The 27,206-nt window shown below is 46.6% G+C and overlaps 1 protein-coding gene across 1 annotated transcript in view; it reads left to right on the plus strand.

The window, feature by feature from the left end:
* Positions 1–27,206, plus strand: part of acap3a (ArfGAP with coiled-coil, ankyrin repeat and PH domains 3a) — a 355,855-nt gene that overhangs the window by 298,250 nt on the left and 30,399 nt on the right. The window contains exon 10 of the mRNA XM_070860337.1: positions 717–728. Within this exon, the coding sequence (XP_070716438.1) occupies positions 717–728 (12 nt within the window). The remainder of the gene's footprint in view (positions 1–716; positions 729–27,206) is intronic.

Consider the following 27,206-nt stretch of genomic DNA (forward strand, 5'->3'; position numbering starts at 1 on the left):
CAAGGCCCAACCTTGCTCCGAAATGAGATTCCCTACTCCAGGGAAGTTCAGGACTCTCAGTCTTGTGACGCGAGCTCTACCACCGAGAAGGACAAGGGCAGCAGGCGCATGGGAACACCATCACCTGCAAGTTCCCCTCCAAGTCACACACCATCCTGACTTGGAAATATAATCGTCGTTACTTCATCGTCGCGGGGTCAAAATCCAAGAACTCCCTCCCTAACAGCACTGTGTGGGAGTACCTTCACCTCACGGACTGCAACGGTTCAAGAAGGCGGCTCACCGCCACCTTCTCAAGGGCAATTAGGGATGGACAATAAATGTCGGCCTGGCCAGCGACACCCACATCCCAGAACAAATAAAATAAAAGGTTAGATACGGACAATGGATTCAGGCTACATTTATTTTGTAACTGCTGCAGCAGTGCGAAGCAAACCCACATTGCACCAATGCTGCATTGGCAGTGGAATTCTCCGCTTGCTTGTGGTTTGAATACTTCATTCAGGCAAAAATGTAAGTGGGCATGTCACAAGGGTCTAATTAACCTGATCACGTCTCATTGCAGGATAAATGTTCCCAATTAAATCAGGTGACTGTGTTAACCTACTCTTATCTCTCTTCCCTCCCTTCCTTCCCCCCGCTCCCCCCCCCCTTCCCCGCAATCCCCCCCTTCCCCGCAATGGCCTATCTGATGGTCTTCAATCAAATCTCCACAGACTCTGTTACAGGTAGGTGCAAAACAAATCCTGTTGATAATTTGTAGTGTGTTTTTTAACTGATTTATTTCTAAAAAAAACAACCATCGAAAGGAGCCATCTCCCATCGCAGCAACAGAAGGCTGATGGGAGTCCATATAGGACAGGAAGAGGAGAGTGTTGAGGGTCTGTACAGGACAATCGGGGGCTGACTTTCCTCCCCCGGCACTAGAGGAGGCTGGTACGCACCTTGGCCTGATCTTAGCTGAACCTGGTTGGCTTTCTGTGTTTAACTCGTGTGAATGAGCTGGATGAGCAGCAGATGGGAATACTGCCTGGGTATGTGTACCAGATGGGAATACACTCTGGGAATGAGTACCAAGCACGAATACTGCTCTGAAAATGAGCAGCAGATGGGAATACTGTCTGGGAATGAACAACACTGTGGGCCATCCAGGCCTGTGGGCCATCCAGGCCCGTGCACCACTGAAAATCGCCGACAGGTTCTGCGTCCAGTAGAGACAGCAGCAAAATGGCCTCCGGCCGCCGTCCTGAGATAAAAAGTTCAAAACTTACTGTAAGTGGCAGGATGCTGATGGAGGCTCCTTTTCAGATCGAATGTTGGCCTTTATCGCGAGAGGGTTGGAACAATAAAAGTGAGGAGGTGATGCTTGAGTTGTATAGAGCCTTGGCCGGGCCCAGTCTGGAGCACTGCGTTCAGTTTTGGGCAGCACATCTCAGGGGAGATTTATTAGCCGTAGAAATTTACAGCATGGAAGGAGGCCATTTCGGCCCATCATGTCCGTGCAGCCTAATCCCACTTTCCAGCGCTTGATCCGTAGCCCTGTAGGTTACCGCACTTCAGGTGCACATCCAAGTATTTCTTAAATGTGATGAGGGTTTCTGCCTCTACCTTTCAGGCAGTGAGTTCCAGACCCCCACCACCCTCTAGGTGAAAGAATGCCCCCCTCAAATTCTCTCTAAACCTCCTACCAATCACTTTAAATCTATGCCCCCTGTTTGTTGACCCCTCTGCTAAGGGAAACAGCTCCTTCCTATCCACTCTATCTAGGCCCTTTATAATTTTAGACACCTCAATAAGGTCTCCCCTCAGCCTCCTCTGTTCCAAAGAAAACAAACCCAGCCCATCCAATCTTTCCTCATAGCTAAAATTCTCCAGTCCAGGCAACATCCTGGTAAATCTCCTCTGTAACCCTCTCCAGTGCAATCACATCTTTCCTGTAATGTGGTGACCTCTACACTTCTCAATGTCCGACCATTTTATGTGTATTCCCTTGCCTTGTTAGCCCTCCCCAAATGCATTACCTCACACTTCTCTAGATTGAATTCCATTTGCTACTGTTCTGCCCACCTGACCAGTTCATTGATATCTTCCTGCAGTCTACAGCCTTGGACAAGGGCTGCAGTGCAGATTCACCACAATCTGATACCGGGGCCTGAAAGAATTCAATTATGAGGACAGGTTGCATCGCTCCCACTGGGGAGGCCCCTGAAAATGTGTGCGCCAAGCACAAAGGAAGCCGAGAGCTGGCATCACGGGACTCTGCCACAATTTCCTCTGCCTGGCACCCCAGCACCCAGGCCATATGGCACTTCAGGCAGAGGACGACATGCCCCAGAGAATGTTACAGCAGAAAATCAGGCCATCCCACCCATTGAGTCATCAGTGTTTTCACACCAGTCACCGGGTCGAACTGCGCTCTTCTGCAAACTTGATATTATTATTGCTCTTGTACCTATTCCCAAATCATTTATAGAAATGAAAAACATCCGTGACCCCCCTATCTTTTGCTTTCTGTTCTCTGGGCATTCCGCTATCCATGTTACTACACTTCCTTTAATACCACGTGCAGTCATGTTTGTAACAATTCTTTTGTGCCATCTGATCCGGTTCCTTCTCAAAATCCGTATTTGGAACGCCCACTGCATTCCCTTTGTTTATCGCTGTGATTTCCTCAATAAATTCAGAGAAGTTAATCAAGCGCTACTCGTCCTTTACAAATTGCCTACTATCCCTGGAAATCCTGCTGTTTAATCCTCGAACTCCCTTTGCAAAGCTGCCACCCAGGGCCGGATTAAGGACCTGATGGGCCTGAGGCAAACTGATCTACATGGGCCTGTAGTTATATTTGTTCACGTTCATTACATCACGCTCTTTACATCATGTTCATTACATTACATGCAGCCCCATCCGCCCCGTGGTTAATTGCCCCGTGGTTAATCCACCCCCTGGTTAATCACCCCCTGGTTGGTTAATCAGCCATGTGGTTAATCCACCCCCTGGTTAATCGGCCATGTGGTTAATCCACCCCCTGGTTAATCGGCCATGTGGTTAATCCACCCCCGTGGTTAATCCACCCCGTGGTTAATTGCTCCCCTGGTTAATCCACCCCCTGGTTAATCAGTCCCCCTGGTTAATCGGCCCTCTGGTTAATCCTCCCCCTGGTTAATCCGCCCTGCTGCCACCCTGTCCTTAGCTTTGTCACTGGTTCCAACAGGGACCATGGCTTCAGGCTGCTTATCATCCCTTGTCAGAATCTTCTCCCCCCGCCGCTGAACGCGGCACCTGGGAGGCAACAGGCTGCTCAGTACCCCGTGATCTGGGGGAGTGTGAGCTCGCTCCTGTGTGAGAGGGAATGGAGGGTCACAATGGACCTGCGAACAGGGAGACGAGAATGGTGTAGCTGTGGTATTACGTTTATCTGATTCTGTGGCAGCAATTAATAAATGGTCTCAGCAAGGGGATATATTCGATACAGGCTTTTTACCCCAGTCAAATTGCAGCAATATTTTCATATAATTTTTAAATATGGAGGTTTGTTTCTCTACTGCGTTACGTATCAGAAGTTATGCGAGTCCTGAGGCGATGAGAAAAGTGCGTGATGGAATGTTGTACGTCGCGAGTGTAACTGTGCTCGTCTGTAATTAAGATAGTTTGATGCCTGCCCATTGAAGTGTAAGTATAGCAAAAGCGCGGAGCGTCAGACTGATCTGAATCCAAACTAATTTCCGGCATTGTAATCAGGACAAGGAATTACTACTTACACAGCTGCTGATTTCCCTGAGGAAGGTGTGCAGACTGGAGTTGCTCGGGTTTTAGAATCCTTGCCTCCCGGCAAGATTAATGCAGGCAGCGGTTAATGTAGGTTGCACTGGAGCATGACTACATGATGCTGAGCTGATTGTACTGAGACAAAAGGGTCCTTCGTTTCAATTTGAGATTAAGCGTGGCGGCAACTAAATATAATTTGTTCGGGAGTGCGGCCAGCGTTCATTTTAGCAACTTGGTCAGGTCAGTGGTAATAATTAGCAATGATTTTCGCCCCTTTATATGACAGTGCTGATACCGACAGCAGCCCTGACTTGCCGAACACTGAGATGTTGCCAACATTTCGCCCGGTTACACCCAGTCACCTCGAGCGATGGTTGTTCACCATTGCGGCACAGACACGAGACTCCCAAAGCAAGCGCTCTACTCGGAACTCGTCCACGGCAAACAAGCCAAAGGTGGACAGAGGAAACGTTACAAGGACACCCTCAAAGCCTCCCTGATAAAGTGCGACATCCCCACTGACACCTGGGAGTCCCTGGCCATAGACCGCCCTAAGTGGAGGAAGAGCATCCGGGAGGGCGCTGAGCTCCTCGAGTATCGTCGCCAAAAGCATGCAGAAATCAAGCGCAGGCAGCGGAAGGAGCGTGCAGCAAACCAGTCCCACCCACCCTTTCCCTCAACGACTATCTGTTCCACCTGTGACAGAGACTGTGGTTCTTGTATTGGACTGTTCAGCCACCTAAGAACTCATGCTAAGAGTGGAAGCAAGTCTTCCTCGATTCCGAGGGACTGCCTATGATGATGACTTGATCCAGTTGTTGTTATTTATAGAACCAGATAACAGAAACAGTTGGACCCTCGCATGCCCGTTCATATCAAAACAATCTGTCAATGTTTAGACTAAGCCTCAGCAATCTCCACATATAATGGTACTTTTGGTTTGTGCTGCCAAAAGGCAGTTTATGTGGGAAGACTGGGAGTTCCCCGAGATCAGTCGCCCGAAGTGACTTCTGATCTGTTATATTGGCCGGCAGACGTTTCCGCAACATCCCTTCAGCACATGCGATGGTGGTGTCTCTTCTCAATAACAAGTTGTTTTATATCTAAACCGCTTTAACTACTTCCTCTGCTTTTGCTGCATTTGTAAGCACCGTTAAAGTCAGTTTTTATTGACAATTTTAAAACCTTTTACTTAGGGGGTGGGATTCAGGTTTTAGTTTTAGTGCGAAAAATGGGAGAGAATCAGTGGGGCAAAAATTGGACCTCAAAAAGCCCAGGTACATCCCGAGAATATCAGTTTTTATTTTGAAAATCACTAAAACCCAAGAAAACTAGCTAGGAGCTTAAAAGCTGTACAGTCATGCTCAATGCCAACAATAACTTGCATTTATACAGCGCCTTTAACATAATCGGACAAAAAATCAACACCCGAGCTAAAGATTAGAAGGGATGACCAAAAGCTCAGTGGGTTTTAATGAAGATTTTAAAGGACAGGGAGGTGGCGAGATGGAGAGGCTTAGGGAGGGAATGACAGAGCTTGGTGCCTGGGAGGTTAAAGGCACGGCCGGCAATGGTGGAGCGAAGGGAGGAAGGGATACATAAGAGGCCAAAGTTCAAGGAATACAGAGTTCTCAGATGGTTGTGGGGCTGGATCTGAATGCAGAGACAGGGAGGGGGCGAAGCCATGAAAGAATATGAGGGTGAAAATGTTAAACGTGAGACATTGAAGGAGCGGGATCCGATGTAGGTCATCGGCCACGGGGGTGATGGGTGAGTGGGACAAGACATGTGCAGTTGAATCTCATGGACACCACTTTTGTGGGGCTCACCATCAGACTCACTTAACCCCGAGATAGTTTAACAAAAATTAAAAGTAAAATTAAAGAATAGTTGTTTGTTGTTGTGACACTTACCTGCCACTGTGATGGTGGGATATTAACATTTTTGGGCGATTGTGCGCAGGGGAACAGTGGTGGTCTTGCTTTTAGTAATCAATGCCTTGGTGCGTGGCTTGAGTCAGCCTTTGATTGATGATCTCAGTCTGCAGGGGAGAATCAGTGTGGTATCTGTGGCAGTGAGCGACTGTCTCTGCTCTGTCACCAACTCGGAGTGAAAGACTGACATCTGTAGTATAAAGAATATCGTCCTCACAGCAGTACCTACAGGTCTGGCCTACATGTGACTCCAGACCCACAGCAATGTGGTTGACTCTCAACTGCCCTCTGAAATGGCCTAGCGAGCCCCTCGGTTGTATTTAACACGACGGCTCACCGTCACCTCCTCGAGAGCGATTAGGGACGGGCAATAAATGCTGGCCTTGCCGGCGACGCCCACATCCTGTGAATGAATTCCTTTAGAAACAAAAAAACAATCCAAGTCGCTTGGCCTTTGTTTCTTTGCCTGCCTGCCGCCAATCGCGACACGAGATACGTGTTCAATCACTTCAGTACCTCAGCACAGCATGCAGTGTGCATGTGGAGGCACGGGTGTCGTCGTCACACATCTTCCCTGATTCTATGGGGAAGGAAACAATGGGAAAATTCAGAGCTTTTGTTCCCTGAAATCTGGAGGAAATCCATTTTTTTGAAAAAAAAAATCTGGCAATGTATCAGTGGAAATAGGTAATAACTGATCGTAAAAGTCCCTATGTATCTTGTGCATTCTCTTGAAAATCTTTAAATTAAATGTAAAAAAGAAAATGTGCATGTTATAAAATCAACAAAGAGATTTCAGTGGCCAAGTGGTTTTCACCATTTTATTTGGACTATACTTTCGAGCCTATTTGAGATCCAGGCACCCTTACCCCAGGCTTACCCGCAGCACTATTTTTACTCCTGGTTGGGTGCGCTTCGATCTTTCACACACCGGGCTTGTTGTTGGTGTCTCCGCAGCTGCACAAAGGAGAAGGCGCGTCAAACAATGATGCATGCTGCACCCGGAGCTCGTAACTCACCCTGCCAACAGAGCCACTGCCGGCTTGTGCATTCATTGTCAGCCCCCACACAATGACGCTGGGCTTGGATATCTTTCGCAATCAATGTGCTTCGAGCGAGAAGCAGATGACACAGCAGCTGTGCTACTGGCTGTGTTCGCCTTTGTAGTGGGCCAGCACGAGGGAGAGCTTTTCAAACTGTAAACGGTGAAATTCTCAGCCTGGCGTTGAGTTAAGTTTCGGAAAACCTCACCCGACCTGCCCGTGAGAGTGGAACCCTCTCACCTGTTCGGTGAGACTCTGCAGACGGATTCCAGTTGGCTGTGACTTGTGCCTTTCGCACAGCCATGTTCAGCAGCACGTGCGACCAAGATGCAGCAGGAAGCGAATATTCCCCCGTCCTGCCTTGCACCACAATAGGGCAGGATCTGACTGAAACAACAGCGTAAAACACTGCAGGTTTTCAGTTCTTTCACAATCATAGAAGAAATACGGTACCACAAGGGATGAGCAGTGGTCGTCTCCTATCAGCCCCTTTACATTACAACATTGGTGGCAGGGCTGTCGTCTAAAGGAGGTAGCTGCTGCCCTTCATAGGATGGTTACAGCACAGAAGGAGGCCATTCGGCCCATCGAGCCCGTGCCGGCTCTCTGCAAGAACACTTCAACTAGTCCCACTCACCCGCCCTTTCCCCGTAGCCCTGCAAAAAAAATTTCTTTCAGGTACTTATCCAACTCCCTTTTGAAAGCAGTGATCGAGTCTGCCTCCACCACCCTTTCGGGCAGTGCCTGAATTCCAGATCCTAACCATCATCGTCATCATCGTTGGCAGTCCCTCGAAACGAGGATGACTTGCTTCCACGCCAAAAAAAAAGGATGAGTTCACAGGTGTTTCGAATGAAGAACCCGAACTACATCCTCAAGGGTGGAAGATGCCTGTGCGTGGTTTTTTTTTTTAAACGTGGCTGTTGCACACCAGCCACCACGCGGGCTTGACAGAGCTAGGTCTTGGTCCAGTGGCAAGACGACTGAAGACCAGCTCTGCTGCACGGACCTAGTGCGCGCGCATATCGCAGTGTGGGCTTGTCCCTGGGCCCCTGGCCCCGAACTCACGCTTCCCCTGGGCCCCGATCATGTCCCTCCACAATCTCTGGCCGCTCCTTCGCCCCGACCTCGCCGCTCCTGCTGTATCTGCCCACGCTCCAATCACCGACCTGGACCTTGCTGACATCACTCTTTGCTGCCATCGTCCTCCTGCACCAGCTTGCGCTGTACCTTGTAGTGGCCTCCACGCTGCTCCCTGGGCCGCACGCCGCTCCTTGTATGGCCCCAACCTGCCACTGACGGCTCCTCGCAGGTCGGGGCCTCCGCGCCACTCGCTGCGTACATAAGTTTTTCCTCATGTCGCCTTTGGTTCTTTTGCCGATCGCCTTAAATCTGTGTCCTCTGGTTCTCGACCCTTCCGCCAATGGGAACAGTTTCTCTCGGTCCAGATCCCTCATGATTTTGAACACCTCTATCAAATCTCCTCTCAACCTTCTTAGCTCTAAGGAGAACAACCCCAGCTTCTCCAGTCTATCCACGTAACTGAAGTCCCTCATCCCTGGAATCATTCTCGTAAATCTTTTCTGCACCCTCTCTAAGGCCTTCACACCTTCCGAAAGTGCAGTGTCCAGAATTGGACACAATACTCCAGTTGAGGCCAAACCAGTGTTTTATACAGGTTCACCATAGTTTCCTTGCTTTTGTACTCTATACTTCTTCATGAAGACCGGGATCCTGTATGGTCGGCAAATATTAACACTTTGCCAGCATTGCCGGATTTCCTGATGGGTGGGCAGAACACTGGCCTTTAACGACATTCACCAGCCGACTAGGAAAGTAAGTGCCAGAAATACAACAACAACTTGCATTTATATAACCTTTAACAGGGTAAAACGTCCCAAAAGCGCTTGAGACAGTTTGCAACTTTCAAACAATTGCCCCACGTTAAAAATGGGGCAGATTGCACCAACCTATTGCAAAGCCAGATTTCTTTGGTGAGAGACCGTAGCCAGGAAAGTACTGTCGGGGGAAGTTGTTGCATGAACACTTGGCGTGCTTGCATTAAATAACGGATGCGTCTATTTGTACTGCCAAAATGGCCACCTTGTCGCTGATTGGCTCCCCAATATAACTTGACCTATTGCTGATTGGTCCCCTTGGAGCATAAGTCACATCCTGAAGTTCCTCTGGAATGTGTACTTGGAACCAGCCCAAGTTCGAACTGACTTTCCAGTTTGTAATTCGATCCATTTTGACTTCAGAAGCCACAGAGGATAGACCTTCCCAAAAGCCACAAATGTGCAGCTGAAGTCCCTTACCCCAGCACAAGTGCATGACCGTACCCCCGCTCCCCTCCCCCCGGCCATAGATGGGGCATTGTGTGCGGAATGTTAACAGGTTTATTGGGTATGAAGTGAATAGTGACAGTGTCGTGACTTCGGGATTTCATCCACTCCAATGATGTCCCTTGTAACACACGCACCGAGCTTTCCGAGAAATCGGGCGTGGGAGTAAAGGGGGTTGGAAGAACCTCTCTTCCCTCCAATTCCACCCCCCCCCCCCACCCCCACCCCCAAGCTCTCTCTTTCGCTCTCTTCCCCTCCCCCAGGCGCTCTCTCCTACCCCGCCCCCCCCCCACCATCCCCCCCAGCTCTCTCTCCCCCCAGGCTCGCTCCCTCTCTCTCTCTCCCTCTCTCTCTTTCCCCCCCCCCCCCAGGCTCTCTCTTTCTCTCTCTCTTCCTCCCCCCCTCCCCCCAAGCTCGCTCTCTTTCCCCCCCCCCCCACCCACATGTGCTCTCTCTCTGCCGCTGCTGCTCTCCCCCCTGCCATCAAAGGTTGCAGTTCAGCGGGAGGCCCAGTCAGTGGTCGATCGGAGGCGCAGGCTCGTGGAGGATCAGCAGGCCCGGTCGAACAACCTGTGGAGCATCAGTGGTCGGACTGATTGCAGGGCGCCACATCCGGTTCCGGTTCCAGGCGGGAGGCATCAGGGGTGGAGTCTCGAGAGGACGCAGGCACGGAAGGATGGAAAAAGTGCAGTACAAATAGTCAGCCCCTTAAATAACACTGTTTTAACAGGTGTTAATCTGTTGATTTTAACACCCATTAAATTAGCAGAGTGGAATTTAACAGGAGCATTTTAAACATTCATCCATTAACATTGTTGTCTTTGTAAAAGAGCAGTAGGTGGTGGCCAAATCGGCTTTTGGCCTCAATGTCTTGTCTTACACAGGATGAATGAGACACCAGAGAATGTCCATCCACCACCTGTGGAACTGTACCTCAGTACCAGTCACCACCTTCCAGTGAGGGGGTGGGAGACACTGGGAGAAATAAGTTTGGATAATGTAAAGGAAAAAAATTACAGAAAGGATATTGGATTTATTATCCCCACCATGAGGAAAATGATGCTAACTCAACAATTTGCTTATAAATGGTGGCGTTTTGCCTAGCAACAGATCTACTAACAGCTAAACCAATTGGTACAATGACAATGCATCTGAACTCTGCTTTTAAAGCACCGTTTGTACCATCCAACATTGCAAAACCAGGCATTTTAATTGTGCTGCGTAGCATTTTGTGTTGAACAACTCAATTATAATACAGCTGAACAGGTCAGTATATTAAAATAATTGCCAATTTATTAACCAGAGGTTAAATCTGACACATTCCCTTCAGGTGAGAGGGCCTGTTACTTCTCATCGTTCCAAAAATAGAAACTGACATGTTCTTCCTTAGATGGCTTCGAATTTTTCTGGAAAAATCGTTGTTTTAAAGTCACACAAAATAAAGGGCTCATGAAATGAAATCACAACTTGGCATTGAAGACCGAAGGGGGAGGGCCATGCCAAGCTGGCACTGGACTCTGCCCGTAACATGCAGCAGAGGTGCTGCTGGAGCCTCAGTCTGTGCCACGCCCGCACAGTCTGCAATGAACAAAGTTCACTTCTTTTCCCTCCATTTTTCTTCATAACGAGCCAATTTACCTCGTAGCCCAAGAAAGAGCAAGTGAATTGGAGCATATTTGCAGCTGGAGAAATGAGTCACCTCTGCACTCCAGTTTAATATAACGGCCCGAGATGATTGAGCTGACATATGAGTGTTGCTGTGGTTGGCATGTTGGTAACCAGAGACTGGATCTGACAAAAATGCTCCTCGGGCAAGAGCCTGCTGCCTCGCATTGTTTTAAAACCCAAACCAACATGTTCTTGCCGAGACAGCTTTGAATTTTCTGCAAGGTTAGTTCAAAATAATATACTGATTAGTAACGTAACTCAGCTCCGCAGGCATTCCTCATTAAGCACATCATAACAGCTGGCTTGATATAGCAATTGGAGTTGAGCTGAATAACATCTTAGTTCTATGGCAATTCCGATCTCTTTGTCCAGTACCATACTGCCACTGGTTCAGAGATCACAAATGGACAAGGATAGCTATTCTAAATAAAGGAGAAAATGCGGCCTGGTGTCCAGTTGCACTCCCCGTTGTCTTGCTGAGCTGGACAGATCTGGAAGGTGCCAGTGCATGCTGTGATAGCTGATCTCAAGTCAGGTTTGGAAGTAGGGGCCTATATAATCGGTCTCAACATCCCTGGCCCAAGTAGGGAAGTCTACCCAATACTCCTCACTGGAATCGTGGATGTCTCTACCCCCACCCAACTGGTCGAATCTTTTTTTCAATTCAGTCACAGGATGTGGGCACCGCTGGCAAGGCCAACATTTATTGCCCGTCCCTAATCGCCGTCGAGAACGCAGTGGTGGTGAGCCGCCTCTTGAATACAACTGAGTGGCTTCCTAGGCCATTTCAGAGCCAACCACATTGCTGTGGGTCAAGAGTCATATTAGGCCCGACCGGGTAAGGACGGCAGATTTCCTTCCCAAAAGGACATTAGTGAACCAAATGGGTTTTCACAACAATCCAGTAGTTTCATGGTCACCATTACTGATACTAGCTTTTTATCCCAGGTTTACTTAATTGAATTTAAATTCCCCAGCTGCCATTAGAACTCGTGTCTCCAGATCATTAGTCCAGGGCTCTGGATTACTAATCCAGTAACATAACCACTATGCTAGTGTTCCCTTCAATAGCCCACTGGCACCCATCCTCTAGGCTTACAAATGAGAAATTATTTCAGTATGACACATAATGTACACTTACCCAGTAAACCATCAGGAGAACTAAATCAGGCTGCGTATTCTAGGGGTGATGATGCACTCCAGTCCCTCCGGCGCCCACCTCTCACGGAAGGCCACGAGTGTACCAGTGGACCACGCGTGCTCCATCTCCAGGGACACCCTGGTGCGATCGTAGCCGCGGAAGAGAGGCAGGCAGTCGGGCCAAACGACCCTCTCGACCACCCGCTGCCTGGGCCGATTATTGGCCACCTTGGCCATGCCCAGGAACAGTCCTACAAGAAGGCCCTCCGACCTGCCCACTCCCCTCTGCACCGGGTGCCCAAAGATCAGGAGCGTGGTGCATACATTACAATAGGCATGATGGGTTCAGGGCTTGAAGTTTCAGTATCAAGTTTCTGTCTTCGGTAACTTTCTTTTTCATTTTCATTTTCATTAATATTATATTTTAATGTAACTTCTCTAAACTGTATTAAATGGGAAGATTGGCATATTAGGCCGAAAGTGGATATGGTAGCCACTGAGTGAAAGCAAATGGAATATTTCTTCTTTGCATTGTTTTTTTTTCATAGAAGTAAAATGTGAGCGAATTAGTATATTTAAGATAACTTAATGTACTAATTTCCTCCATTACAACGATGACTACACTTCAAAAAATACTTCAATGGCTGTAAAGTGCTTTGGGACGTCCGGTGTCATGAAAGGCGCTATATAAATGCAAGTCTTTCTTATTTCACGATATTGGACAGTTTTAAAGATAGTTAGATTACAGATATTGAAATAATATTTAAAAGGATAAGGTAAACTAGCATATTTAGAGCAATCAAGTTATAAAAGATATTTAAAAATTGTGTTAAACATAAAAATGGAGAAAGAGCATCAGAGTATAGGCGATCAATAAAATGAGCAGCAGCTCTGGAACTTGTGAGTCACACGGTAACTGAGGGAGGATGAGGAGCGAGACTCGCGATGTGTGCGAGCTGCATCATATGGGATTTCTTGGATCTGCAGAATCTGCAGGAGGAGAAGGTTGTGATGCTCGAGCAGAGGGATGCTGAGCTGGGGATCAGTTGACGACACGCAGCAAGGTATACGGGGGGTGGGGGGGGGGGGGAACAGTTTCTGGACCATCCAACCCAGAAGCTGGTCGTGCCACAGGTTGAGGGAATAGCGAAGCAGAGGGGCGGAAATGGTTGACTGCCTGACGGGCGAAGCAAGAGGGTGTAGGACGGAGCCGATACAGAACGGCCCTGTGGGTTAGAGTGAAGCGACGGTATCCATGGTTACAGTTGTGCGTTAGTAGTTGTGAACCATTTATATCTCAGGATAGATGGTGTAATTTTGCAGATGCGACCAGGAGTCCCAAATGGTGTGTTACCTCCCAGGCGCCAGGATAAGGGACGTATGATACAGGTACATAAGAACATAAGAAATAGGAGCAGGAGTAGGCCATTCAATAAGATCATGGCCTCAACTCCACTTTCCTGCCTGTTCCCCACAATCCTTGACTCCCCTGTGGTTCAAGTATCTGTCTATCTCAGCCTTCAATATATTCAATGATCCAGCTTCCACAGCTCTCTGGGGTAGAGAATTCCAAAGATTCATGACCCTCTGAGAGAAGAAATTCCTTCTCATCTCCGTCTTAAATGGACAACCCCTTATTCTGAAACTATGCCCCCTAATTCTAGATTTCCCCCACGAGGGGAAACACCCTCTCAGCATCTACCCTGTCAAGCCCCCTCAGAATCTTATACGGTTCAATAAGATCGGCTCTAATTCTTCTCAACTCCAATGAGTATAGGCTCAACCTGCTTAACCTTTCCTCATAAAACAACCCCTTCATCCCAGGAGTCAACCTAGTGAACCCTCCTTAAATAAGGAAACCAAAACTGTACGGTAGAAATCAGCCAGAAGTTGAAGTAATGTCAGGATTACTCCTGATGCCACACACTGAACCACTTGGACAGAAACAGACAAATCAACTCATATCGTAGTTGATGGATAGCGTAGAAGTGAGTGTTTCAGATTCCTAGGACATTGGGACAGGTTCCAGGCCAGGGGTAAATTCACTACCCCCCGATTGGCAGCAGTATCATTGTACATAGGGAGGATTTGAACTTGTTAGGGAAGGGAAATAAGCAAGCCAGAACAAAAAGTGAGGAAATGAATGATATTAATAGAGAAAGGAATATTTTAAAGGACAGGTTTATTCCATTAAGATGCAGAGACAAGTGCTCGAACTGAGACCCGGTCTGCCCTCTCAGGTGGACGTAAAAGATCCCATGGCACTATTTCAAAGAAGAGCAGGGGAGTTATCCCCGGTGTCCTGGCCAATATTTATCCCTCAATCAACATAACAAAAATAGATTATCTGGTCGTGATCACATTGCTGTTTGTAGGAGCTTGCTGTGCACAAATTGGCTGCCGCGTTTCCTACATTACAACAGTGACTACACTCCAAAAGTACTTCATTACCTGTAAAACGCTTTGAGACATCCGGTGGTCATGAAAGGCGCTATATAAATGCGTTTCTGTTTTCTCTAAGGGTTCCTGTAGTCTGAAGGAACCTCAAGTAAGGTAAAGGAGTGGAGTTTGTCATGTTTTCTACAAACCGTCGAGGCCCAGTAAATGTCAGAAACACGCCACGAGATTCCGAGACAATCTCTGGATTGATATTTTTATCTGTGCACTGATGTTAACAAAAACCTCAGCGTGAAATGGGAAATTCTGTTTGCTCGCGCTAATTTTTATTTATTGAAGATGCACAAATGCAGGAAATTCTACCACAGTAATCCTGTGGCCTGTAAACAGTTCCTTAGCTTTCTTCATTATACGTGATAAAAAGGTTCCCGAGCCAATCTCAATGCATTTGTCGTCTTCTAACGTGGTGCTCAAAAAGTGATTGATCCACAAGGTTGGAAGCAACTGAACGAGGGAGCTTCTGGAGTGGATCAGAAATTGGTTCAATCAGAGAAAGTAAATGGTAGTTGTACATGGAGCTTTATTACAGTGGAAGAAGTTGGCTTCTATCTCTGTAATCTCCTCCTGCCCCTCAACCCTCCGAGATATTCTCTAATTCTGGCCCCAATTTCAATCGTTCCACCATCGGCGGCCGTGTCTTCAGCTGCCCAGCTCTGGAATTCCCTCCCTGAACCTCTCCGCCTCTCTATCTCTCCTCCTTTAAGACGCTCCTTAAAATCTATGTCTTTGACCAAGCTTTTGGTCATCTGCCCTAAGATCTCCTTGTGTGACTCGGTATCAAATTGTGTTATATAACACACCCGTGAAGCACCTTGGGACATTTCACTACGTTAAGGGCGCTATATAAATACAAATCATTGTTGTGTATTGCTGGCCATCTTGCTGATGTTCATGTTTGCGGTGTGCGTTATATCGAGGGGGGGGGTACTGAATCAGAGAAACAAATCAGAACAATCAGAAAGGAAGAAATTCATGAAAAGTATCAGAGAAAGATAGAAGTGAAAAGCAAACAAGAGAAGGAAACAAATATTGTGAAGGAGAATGTGAATGTCAGAGAAGGCAGGAAGCTAAAAACAACCAGGTGTCACAATACGAGCGAGAAGACGTCGAGGACGGAGGCAGTCTCATTGGGGCCGATTTCTGTCCTTGTTTTCGGGTGGGGAAAATGGCAATGCGCGACTTACTGCGCCGTTCCCGCTGTCACTCGGCCTGCCGCCATTTCCACCCGACCTTGGAAACGGGCAACCCGCGTGTTCCAAACGGGGTCCTGTGACACACAGCGGACCCCTGGTACCAGTGTTTGCCGCGAATGTTCCGCCCATTGGTACTTGGCGTTGAGCAGCTGAGCCAGCATCCCTTAAAGGGGCCATTGGAAACTCCACAGAATAAGTCAGCCTTACAATCAACACATCTAGTGACTCACCCATGGTCCTATCAGCACATTGTATTCCACAGGGAACGTGATCATCTATGCCCATCGATTTTATTTATCCAGTGCTTCTTTTAATGAATGGACACACCATTAGTTGCTTTTGCTGGGAGTCTATTTATATATCTTGTGCTCTGTGGGGAAAAGCATGATTCTACTCTTTGCTTTTGCCTGAGGTTGTTAATTTTTTACGCATGCCATCTATTGGCAATCCCATTTCAAGTTAAATAAGTTACTGGTGTCCGTTTATCGGCAGCTTTGAGCAGTTTAAAGGCCTGAAGCATATCTCCACCCCACAGTTTTTTTTGTCAAGTAAAAACAAGCTCAAATCAAAGTGTCTCTTCGTAACTAACAGCCCTAAATCCTGGAATCCATGCAGTCGATCTCCTTCCGTCTTTTCTCCAGTTCATCAGTGTCCTTTGACAGTAAGATAACAAAAAGTGCATAATGTTGTAAATGTGACCTCATGAATATGTTACACAGTGTTGAATACCCTGTCTCAATTTCAAATCAGATCTCCTGAAGGCGCACTCGAGAATTTGATTAGCCCTGGCCGAGTGACAGTCGTTTCATGTTGAACAGATACCTGCAACAACAACAACTTCCATTTATATAATAGGGTGACCACACGTTCCCGTTTTCCAGGGACTGTCCTCGGATGAGGAATTGTGTCCCTGGGCAAACAATGTCCCTGGATCACGAAGCTCGTCCCCAGTGAGTCCCCCGGGCAGTGAGCGTACCCCCGGGCAGTGAGCGTACCCCCGGGCAGCGAGTTGTCAGTTTGCGGCTCTAAGACTAAATTAACAACTTGTACAATGGCCAGAGTGACTCACTGCACATGCATGACACAACAACAAAAAAAACCCAGATTATCTGGTCATTATCACATTGCTGTTTGTGAGAGCTTGCTGTGTGCAAATTGGCTGCCGCGTGTCCCACATTACAGCAGTGACTACACGTGACTGGTGGTCGTGAAAGCCGCTATATAAATGCAAGTCTTTCTTACTATTTTGGGGTAGAGTTAGCCAGACTTGCAAAATCCCCACTCTGTGATGTGATGAAAACTTGACTTGCTTTTTGTTCATTTATCAACAGATATTTGAGTTTTAATTACTAGTAGTGCTCATAACTTGAGTGGGCAGGGCTTGTAGAGTCTCAAAGACAGTTAGATACGTTGCAGAATGAGGGATAGAAAAATCCGAATCCTTAATGGAATTACTTTCAGCCGCTAAATCCAGTGCTTGCTTCCTATGGATTGCTTTAATCTCTCACTGAATCAATGCCGAATGCAATTCCCACTGTTTTCTGGTGTCAGCTGGTTTCTAATATGGAACTCTGAAAAACTGGACGTTTTTAATATTCATTGAGCAAAGTTGCCGCTATCCCATCTATCAAAAGCTCAACTGTTCCGTAAATAATCTGGACTGACGCAATTTAAATGTATCTGGCATTGTGTTTGTTGTGTTCCTAACACACATGCGACTGCACACAGGGAGGTTAAAGTAACAGTGACCTCAGTCTTTATTAAGATACTCCAGAGTGAGGAACAGGCCTTAGGGGCCGGCTTATATACAGTGCTCCCAAGAGATGCTGGGATCCCTTGGGACTTCAGGGGATGCGCTCCCTGGTGGCGGAACATGGGAGTGCGTGCTTTACAGATACACAACAGCGTTCTGTAATGATAGTTATTTGTTGCATTCCTAAAGCCAGTGATGGCCTCAGTGTGTGACCTGCACTCAGGACTGAAATAGAGAGGTAACATGGTCAGGACAAGACAGGCTGGTGCTGAAAGATTTTATTGGTCCAGTTTTTCTTTTGACTTTTAGCTCCTTATGTTGTCAATGGAATTTTCTACCAATTTATGATGGGCTGGGAGGGGGCCACAGACACAAATGCTGCAATTCATTAATCCTTTTATCTTCAGTTAGCTCAAAGACTTATTGGGCATTGAGAACTATTTGCTCTCCCAACTTACTGCACCATTTAGTGGTAGCAAGTGTCTGTGTCACATGTCATTGTAAAATAGCGTTGCTTTTTGTCGTGTATTTGCTTCATGGGTTCTTTGCTGAAGAATTCACAGCTACACATTTACTGTAAAGAACCAGCTGGTTTATCAGCAAAGGTTTAACAATCAAACTGAACCCAACCAGTTCATCCACCAGGCTCACAACTGCACACCTCATCATGGAGAACCTGAACTCAATTAACTGGGGTTTTATTGAGTCTTGTGAACGTCACGTGACTGGCTAAGCCACTCACAATGCAACAGCTCTACAACTATTTTAAAATAAACATTAATTAAAGGGGAACTAAAACCTACAAATTATCAAATAAAACTTTAAAGGGAACTTAAAAGATCAAATTAAAATGTGGTTGCCGGGGGTGATAGTGTACTCCAGTCCCTCCGGCGCCCACCTCTCGCGGAAGGCCGCGAGCAGCAACAGCTCCATAAGCCTGTGAGCATGTGCATACATTACACTGCCTATAATTTTAACTCTCATGAAGTATCTTTTAAGAAACAACGGGCACTGTTGCAAACCTATGCCATTGTCTATTTTCACAGCAGGAAACTGTGATGTATTTGCAGCCATGCTCTGTACCATGTACCATGTAATTACATGTAACAGCCAACAGATGGGGAAAGCCCAGGAGGCACACACCACTGCACCTCGTGCTGCCTCCCTATATAAAGCAGGCTCCTCCTTTTGGAGTTTACACTTTTGGAGTTTACATTAAACCTAAAGGTCATAAGGTGATTAGCTCCAGCAATGGGCCACGTGTGATTTATTATAGTAATAAGCATATGTATCAGAAACTACCTGGTTGGGGAGTTTATGGGGTAATGCCAGGCTGTGAGCCACACTGTTCACCTGGTGTTATATTTTATGGGGAGAGTGGGGATGGGCTCTGACCATCATTGGGTGAGTGGGGGAGGGTAACAGCCTGTCCATCAACATCAAATGTTGTGCCCAAGGCAAGTGGGCGCCTGCCATTGTTGAACTTTGTTCGGGTTAAGGCCTTGCAGGGCAGGGCGGGACTTGTGGGTCTCTAAACTCACGACCGAAACCACAGCAAACGCAGTCTCCCGAGTACAACAGGATATTTTCTCCAGCAACAATGTAAACGCAACAAAACTATCCAGATGGGCTCAGTGTCAGTAACAAGCCTGGGATCATTGTCACCGTGCCTTGAAAGGCTGAGAGGTTAATAAGAGCAGTTGTACAAACACATATACGTGCAGGCGATACCCAATAATATTATCAAAGAGTCCCCATTCCAGGAGGCTCAGAAGGAAATGATGAGGGCAAGGTACAATGCATATGTAACCAAAATGCACTGAGAGCTGAGAGCAAAGTGAAATTATTTGACTTGGAATCTGAAAGAAAATGTTCCAGTGTCTTGGAATATAAATCCTTCATGTTTACTGTATTATTGAAAGAACAACTGAAATGTATCTAATGAATGAAAATTAGAAGTTGTATAAGACATCTCAGTTCTAGATGTTGGGTCTGGATTTTAGGCTTTGATGTTTTTGGAGCGATAATGGTGGCGGGGCGGGAAAGTTAGCGCCTGGGAATAGTTTGCGCCTCAGTAGGTAAGTTTGGGCAGCTGGGCACCGAGTCAGGGAGTGCAGCGCTAAGGGAGGCATTGTACACCTCTCCTGGATGTTAGGATGGGAAATTCCCGAGCTAAAGAGCCGGGCCGGGAGCGCTCCGAGAGAGGTCTGGGCTGGGGGGGGGGGGAACACCTAAAAGAAATACCACAAAAACATTGCCCACGCCACCACAACACAAAACACAAAAAAGTTAAAAGATAAAACAATCACACTTACCTTAGGAGTCCATTACTTACCTCTCCGCTGTCGGGATCGTTGGACCACCTGATTTCCCAGGCGCAGGGCGCGCTTCGGGGCAGACGGGTCGGCCAAGAATCAAAACTCGCGCCGGTGTCGCAACCAGGAGCGTTGCACACCGGCGCAGCTCTTCCGGGTGGTGCTGCTCAGCACTGCCGCTAAACTGGACCCGAGGATCGCTGCGGGGCGCTGGAGGGTGACCGCCTGCCCAGAACACCTCACCGCTGCCATTGCTGCTCCGTGACAAAAAAACAGAGCAGAGAAGACCCAAAAATCCAGCCCAGATCTACTATTTTAATGCAGGCTTTAAACCATTTATTTTCAATCAGATTGACACCTCTGCTAACACAGGAGAGAAAGGAATGTAACATGAGCTCATTAAGTGTTTGTCTGCTAATATCCAATAATTTGTAGATTATCTTCATTAAATTACCTTGACTGATTCTGCATTTCTTCTTCTTCCAAGCTGAACAATTTGTGCCAATTTATTTATGCTGCCCTGATGTACTTCCCCAGCTAAGAATGATAAGTGAATCACTTCCATGCAGACCTGCATTACTTGGGTGAACCGTGGTCCTACATGATTCTCAGTAACGTACAAAGTTGTTGCACCTTGAGAATCGGTTGTTCAAACCGCTGCTGGTGCAGGTCGCTGTTACAATCTGGGTCGTTCACAGAGCAATGGGCCCTCTGACACTGGTCAAAAAGCACTCTTCCCAAGTTACTGAAGTGCTGGGGAACAAAGACAATTGTGGCACGGAACTGTGGAACATTGCTCGGCCCAGCTGCTATTGCTCCTGCTGTTCTCCCATTCTCACAATAACTTTACAGACCTACCAAATAACATTACGGATGCCCTATTCTAACAGAATACTTGTCATCATAAGAACATAAGATTTAGGATAATAGGAAAAGCCCATCTCTGTAGATCCCACTGACCCACCTTCTCACCATAATCTTCAATGTCGCCCCTCTCCAGAAATGCAGTCGCCTCTTAAAGCATTGATCCCTGATAGCTTCCATCGTTCAAATACCCTTTGGGTGAAAAGTTTCACCTGACGTCTCTTCTTACTACTAACTTTGCAATTTGTCACTTGTATCCCCTGGAGTTTGAATCTCTTGTCTTAATCAATAATTTTGGTGGATCAATTTTATCGATCTCCTTCACAATCCTGACAACGTCTGTTAGGAAGTGTTCTGTTTTCCAAAGGAAAGGAGTCCGACTCCCTTACTCTTTCTTCTTTCGGATGAGGCGTTAAACCGAGGCCCCGTCTACTCTCTCCAGTGGATGTAAAAGATCCCACGCCACTATTTCGAAGAAGAGCAGGTGAGTTGTCCCTGGTGTCCTGGCCACCAGTTTATCCTAGCCCGCATCACTAAAACAGATGACCACATTGTTGTTTGTGGGAAATTGACTGCTGCGTTTCCTACATTATGACAATGACTACACTTCAAAGGTACTTCATTGACTATAAAGTGCTTTGGGGTGTCCTGAGGACGTGAAAGGTGCTATGTAAATGCAAGTCTTTCTTCTTTCTCTCATATATCCAGAATCCTCATCTCTCTGAAGAGCAAGAATTTCCTTCCTGCAGAGTGTTAATTATATGAAGCCACAACAGCTAGAGAATGAGTTACAAAGCTGCAACCCAACCACTGGGCTCCACCCAGGCAACAAAAAGATGAGGGGGTTTGCGGCTAAATGTGTGTTATCTAAAAGCCCCCATTGTTCCCTTTTGGCAAACTTTAAGGACAGCTAGGCAGCGATTGGGTTAAATTCATGCACTGCGACATTTGAGCAGTGGTGGATGATGTCACCATGCTGAGGGAGACTCGTGTTCCTGTACATGAAGCGCCATTATTCACGGTGACTGCTCCTCAAACACTCCTGACATGTTCCAGGCATCATTCAGGGCACTTTTCAAAAAACTGCACTTTGACAGCAACTTGTTTTATATTTTTAAAAGGAAAGTTTGCAATGGATAGTCATTGCTCTTAAAAGCCATTATAATTCATTAGGGATCCATCAGTTAAATGAAAATGCAGGGATTTTTCAAGGGAATAGCATTTTCCTTGAGTCACGAGATGTGCAAACCTTGACCTTAATATGCTTCCTACATTGGTGGATTACTGCGGGTGGTGTCGAGAAAGGACTCTTAAGAACAATGCCTCTGGAAAATATGATGGCAGAGGTAAGAAATTATTAGAACATTTCCCCGAGGATTTATTTTAACTGGCTTATGGTTTATGCTAATCTAGTCTGCACACTTTTAATAATCCGCTGCTCGGCAGGTGATTTGCTCACTTTCTAACACAAGTCCTCACAGAATTGGGCACTAAGTCCAGCATTGGATTATGCCGCTGTTCTGGTTCATACTCTATTTATTTGTTACAGCTCACTGAACGGGCATTAGGACCCTGCGGGAGCTATTCACAGTTGCTGTACTCATGCCGGTTTGGGACTCCATTTTGGGTTGTATAAAAGCACAGTTAAGATAAGTTACATTACTCCTGGCTCAGTTTGTCAGTTATTTACGCATACACAACAGCCGCTACAAGATACAAGTCAGGCCCCTCCCTGGTGTCCTTCAGGGGGGGCACAGAACCAAGAAAATCACACTGACCTGGTCAGCCGGATAAAGCCCATAGACTCCCCCATCGCAGGGCAAAAGTGCCCTCCGATTCTTTCTGGGCGGGCTGCCAGTTCCAACCATGTAAGAGACCCCCCGTTCCTGCGATTTGGGATGGCTCAACAGCCTTGGTAGTTGGTAGCCGGGTATCCCTTCCAGTGGTGGAACAGGGACCCCGGAATTTCAGGCCCATTTTTATATTGACAGGATATTGCCCCCCTAATCCACAATAGATTGCCCCTTGCACTGCATGTGATGAATAGATTTTTGTTCGGTGTGGGAATTGAGAGATATAGAACAAGAGCAGGTAAATGGAGTCGAGGTACTCATCAGCTATGATCTAATCAAATGGCAGAACAGGCTTGGCGACCAAATGGCCTACTCCTGTTCCCAGGCCTCCTGGAATGAGGGGCCTGACTGTGAGTCCGCTGTATGTGTCACCATGGCACACACTCCCTGGCAAATTGACTGAGCTGTAAGCAGGAAAGGGCAGCTGTGATTTGCTCAGTTGCCACTTGTAAAGGCAAGAAATATAATTATAGTTTTAACGCCGTGGATTAAGTCCTGACAGTCGCCTCCTCATCCCTCTCCTGAAAAACAACCGTTGGCAACAAATTAAAGCAGAGCTGGTTTTTCTGAATTTCCTCTAATCCAAAATGTTATAAAGTGAGGTAACTGCATGCTCCTTGGCATCCTCCAGTCATCCGATATTGTGCTTTTCTTTTGCTGTAAAACTGCTGGTGGGAAGCAGCATGGGGACAGCCATTTGTTTAAAATCTCCCCCATTGTGATATTGTGGAATTCCGGCTTCAGTGACATTATAGCCGAGTATTTCCTTGGAGCTGCACCCGCTCCGCTCTGTAACTGCGCAGGGAGTGCGGCCGAACCCCTGTTTATTCGTCTGTAGACGGGATTCCCCCACTTCCAGACGATTTATGGCAGCGGAGCGGGAATAGCTCCGAGGAAATTTCCAGCTTACAAACGGGGATTGCAGAGCCATGGGCAGGGCTGTCCATTCATCGTTCCTGAAGTGGGAAACCCGCTATCATTTATAAAGCAGAAAGAAAGATAGACTTGGATTTGTATAGCGCCTTTCACAACCACCGAACATCTCAAAGCGCTTTACAGCCAATGAAGTACTTTTGGGGTATATTCACTGCTGTAATGTAGGAAACGTGGCAGCCAACTTGCGCACAGCAAGATCCCACAAACAGCAATGTGATAATGACCAGGTAATCTGTTTTTGTTATGTTGATTGAGGGATAAATATTGACCCGAGACACCGGGGATAACTCCCCTGCTCTTCTTCGAAATAGTGCCATGGGATCTTTTACGTCCACCTGAGAGAGCATACGGGGCCTGGGTTTAACGTCTCATCTGAAAAACGGCACCTCCGACAGTGCAGCACTCCCTCAGCACTGCACTGGAGTGTCAGCCTAGATTTATGTGCTCAAGCGGGACTTGAACCCACAACCTTCTGACTCAGAGGCGAGTGAGAAAAGGAAATATTCAAGCAGGGACAGTGTCCATTCTCACCTCTAGTGAAGCACCTTGGGACTTTCCGCTGCTTTACAACTGATCACATACACAAATCTTTGAAGGTGGCAGGACATGTTCAAAAGGCATCCGGGATCCTTGGCTTTCTAAATCGAGGTATAAGAGAACAAAAGCAAGCAAGTTATGCTAAACCTTTATAAACCACTGGTTAGGCCTCAGCTAGAATAATGTGTCCAATTCTGGGCACCATACTTTAGGAGATTTACCATGGTACCAGGGATGAAGGAATTCAGTTATGGTTATGTGCAGAGATTGAAGAAGCTGGGATAGTTCTCCTCAGAGCAGAGAAGGTTTAGGGGAGGTTTAACAGAGGTTTTCAAATTTATGATGGGTTTTGATAGAGTAAGTAAGGGGAAACTGTTTCTACTGGCTGGAGGGTCGACACAGAATTAAGATAATTGTCAAAAAATCTAGGGGGAAGATAAGGAGAAATGTTTTTACTCTCTGAGTCGTTGTGATCTGAAAAGCATTGCCTGGTGGTGGAAGCAGATTCAATAGTAAGTTTCAAAGGGGAATTAGATATATACTTAAAAAGGAAATAATTGCAAGGCTACGGGGAAAGAGCAGGGGAGTGGGACTAATTGGATCGCTCTTTCAGAGAACTGGCACAGGCACGACGGGCCGAATGGCTGTGCTGTTTGATTCTATGATTCTACGAACTGCAGGTTGTTCTTGGTGTGTACCTTTAGTGCAGGAGCAGTTTGTCATTTGGGAAACAGACCAAGATACTAGCTTCAGGGAAATGTAACTGCTGGACAGCGGATTACAAGCTGTTGTTCAGCCAGGCGCTCTCTAATAGCTTGTCTTAATGACAGGAAATGTAGTGTAATTGCTCATGATTGCTGATTGTCATAGCACTTAGACAACACTGCCCTGACTCCCAGTTACAAATGAGCAAATGACCATTAGTAACAAAAACCTCTTTTGAAATGATCTTAAGCCCCACCTTTTCCCATTTCCCTCAATTCCTTCTCTCTTCACAAACACAGGAACTGCCTCTTGAATTCATTTATGCTGTTTTCTTCAATCAGTGATTTTTCCTCATAAACTATTCCCATAACTCTACAACCCTTGTGTAAAAGAGAACATGTCCGTCTGATTTTCCTTTTTATTCCTAACTTCCTCATTTTTTAATTTTGTCACCAGTTTTTGAACTCTTTGCTACAGTGAACCATTTGCCCAGATCAACCCATCGGTGCCCTAGGTGACCATGGGAACCTCAACTAGGTTACCTTAAAGTCTCATCTTTTCCAAACAGCAGATGCCCAATGTGCTTACCTAGCTATGATTCCTGACACCAGGAGTTTACACAGAATATACGGCACAGAAACAGGCCATTCGGCCCAACCAGTCCATGCCGCATTTGTGCTCCATTCGAGCCTCCTCCCGTCTTTCCTCATCGAACTCCACATAACCCTCTATTCCCTTCTCCCTCGTATGATTATCTAACTGCCCCTTAAATGCATCAAGTGGGTTTTACTCTAGCATGCTATAGCTGAAGCAGCAGAGAGCAAAAAAAAAACACCCAACTAAATGAAACAGAAATAAAAATGCGCTGGTTATAAAATATTTGAGTAAGCAGTTACTTCTTGAGAAAGCTGCAGTAATTATGCTGCAATTATTAATTCATTGTTATGAAGACACCAATGATGTAACTGACATTGGCAGTTAGTATCTGTGATGACCGATGATGCTAGCATATTAATACACCTCAATTCCCAGATAAATTTGAAACAGTAAACTACAATCTCATCCAGGTAGCTATGGGGCTTCAGTCATTCTCAATGGCCCGGGTTGGAGAGAATCCATCGCTATCCACTGACTCTTGCTGGATAATGTGCAGATTGTCAGGTATTATCTTGGTTACTCTATCCTTTACTCCTTTAAAGGACAATTGTATTCTTAACTGTCATCTCAAACCTAGCTTCCCCTTTACGACTGATGTCATCAGAACTTCAATAATCAAATCATTGCAGGATATCAGGAAGAAGAGAATGTTGGTTTGCAATGGTTGGTTAGAATACTGGAGAATTAAACTGTTGTGACATTGTTCGAGACACTATCATTCAGTGATACGCTCTGATAATGAAGCATCCTTTATTTGCATTATTCGCTAACAGCCTTACCTTGCCTGCATTCTTCTAATGCGGAACCAGGTGGGGATACCCCTCCATCCTTTTTGCTTTGCTCAGGAAATCTCTGTCAGTAGGCTGAAGTATATAAGGAGAACAGACTGCAGGGAACGAAAAAGAAAGACTTGCATTCATATAGCACCTTTCACAAGCACCGGACATCCCAAAGCGCTTTACAGCTAATTAAGTACTTTTTTGGAGTGTGGTCACTGTTGTAATGTAGCAAACATGGCAGCCAATTTGCACACAGCAAGCTCCCACAAACAGCAATGTGATAATGACCCGATAATCTGCTTTAGTGATGTTGGTTGAGGGATAAATATTGGCCCCAGGACACCGGGGATAACTCTCCTGCTCTTCTTTGAAATAATGTCGTGGGATCGTTTACGTCCACCCCTAAGAGAGCAGATCTCATCCGAAAGACGGAACCTCCGACAGCACAGCACTCCCTCAGCACTGCACTGGGAGTGTCAGCCTAGACTTTTGTGCTCAAGTCCTGGAGTGCGACTTGAACTCACAACTTCTGAATCAGAGGCGAGAGAGTGCTACCCACTGAACCACTGACTGTCAGGGAATGAACACAATATATTACATGTAACTTACTACTCCACCTCGCTCCTCATCGCCATCCAAAACAGTAGGGAATTCAATTCGGAATGCAGGCTAAATTATTCCATAAGAGAAGGGTGAAGGATGCCCTCCTGCACATATGGGAGTTCTGGTCTTCCACATTCTGGTGTGAAAGTAATGCTGAAACTTGCAAGTCTCCAAAAACGAAATTCCCACCCATCCAAAATGCATATTCACTGACCAACACAAATGCAATAAGTCTGCCAGTGTCACCTCTAGCAAGGGCAAGCACAAAGAAGCTGAATGCTCCACCCCTATTTATTCCAGATGCTACCAGTCAAAGTTCCAGCCCACCCTGCTGAGCACTGCATATCCTCCCTACAACATATGTGGCTGAAACAGCTGTGGGACGTGGCCCAATCTGAGCAAGCCATGTTGAGTGTCCACCAGGAACTGAAAGGGTACCAAGCAGTTCAGAGACACCTCCTCAGTGTCATCGCAGCACAAGCCCTGCACCTCCCCGTGAACAATGAAACTACACTCCACGGGGATCAGATAGCCCTCCACAAAAACTGCAGCTTCAGGCAAGGATCGTAAGTAGGCCCCACCCAGCAAGGCCAGCACTTTATATCGGCAGAACCCTTTTTCCTTCTACCCAAGCCCAGCCCGACCCCTCGGTACAA

Source organism: Pristiophorus japonicus, chromosome 18 (assembly GCF_044704955.1).
Source record: "Pristiophorus japonicus isolate sPriJap1 chromosome 18, sPriJap1.hap1, whole genome shotgun sequence".
Classification (NCBI taxonomy): Eukaryota; Metazoa; Chordata; class Chondrichthyes; family Pristiophoridae; genus Pristiophorus; species Pristiophorus japonicus.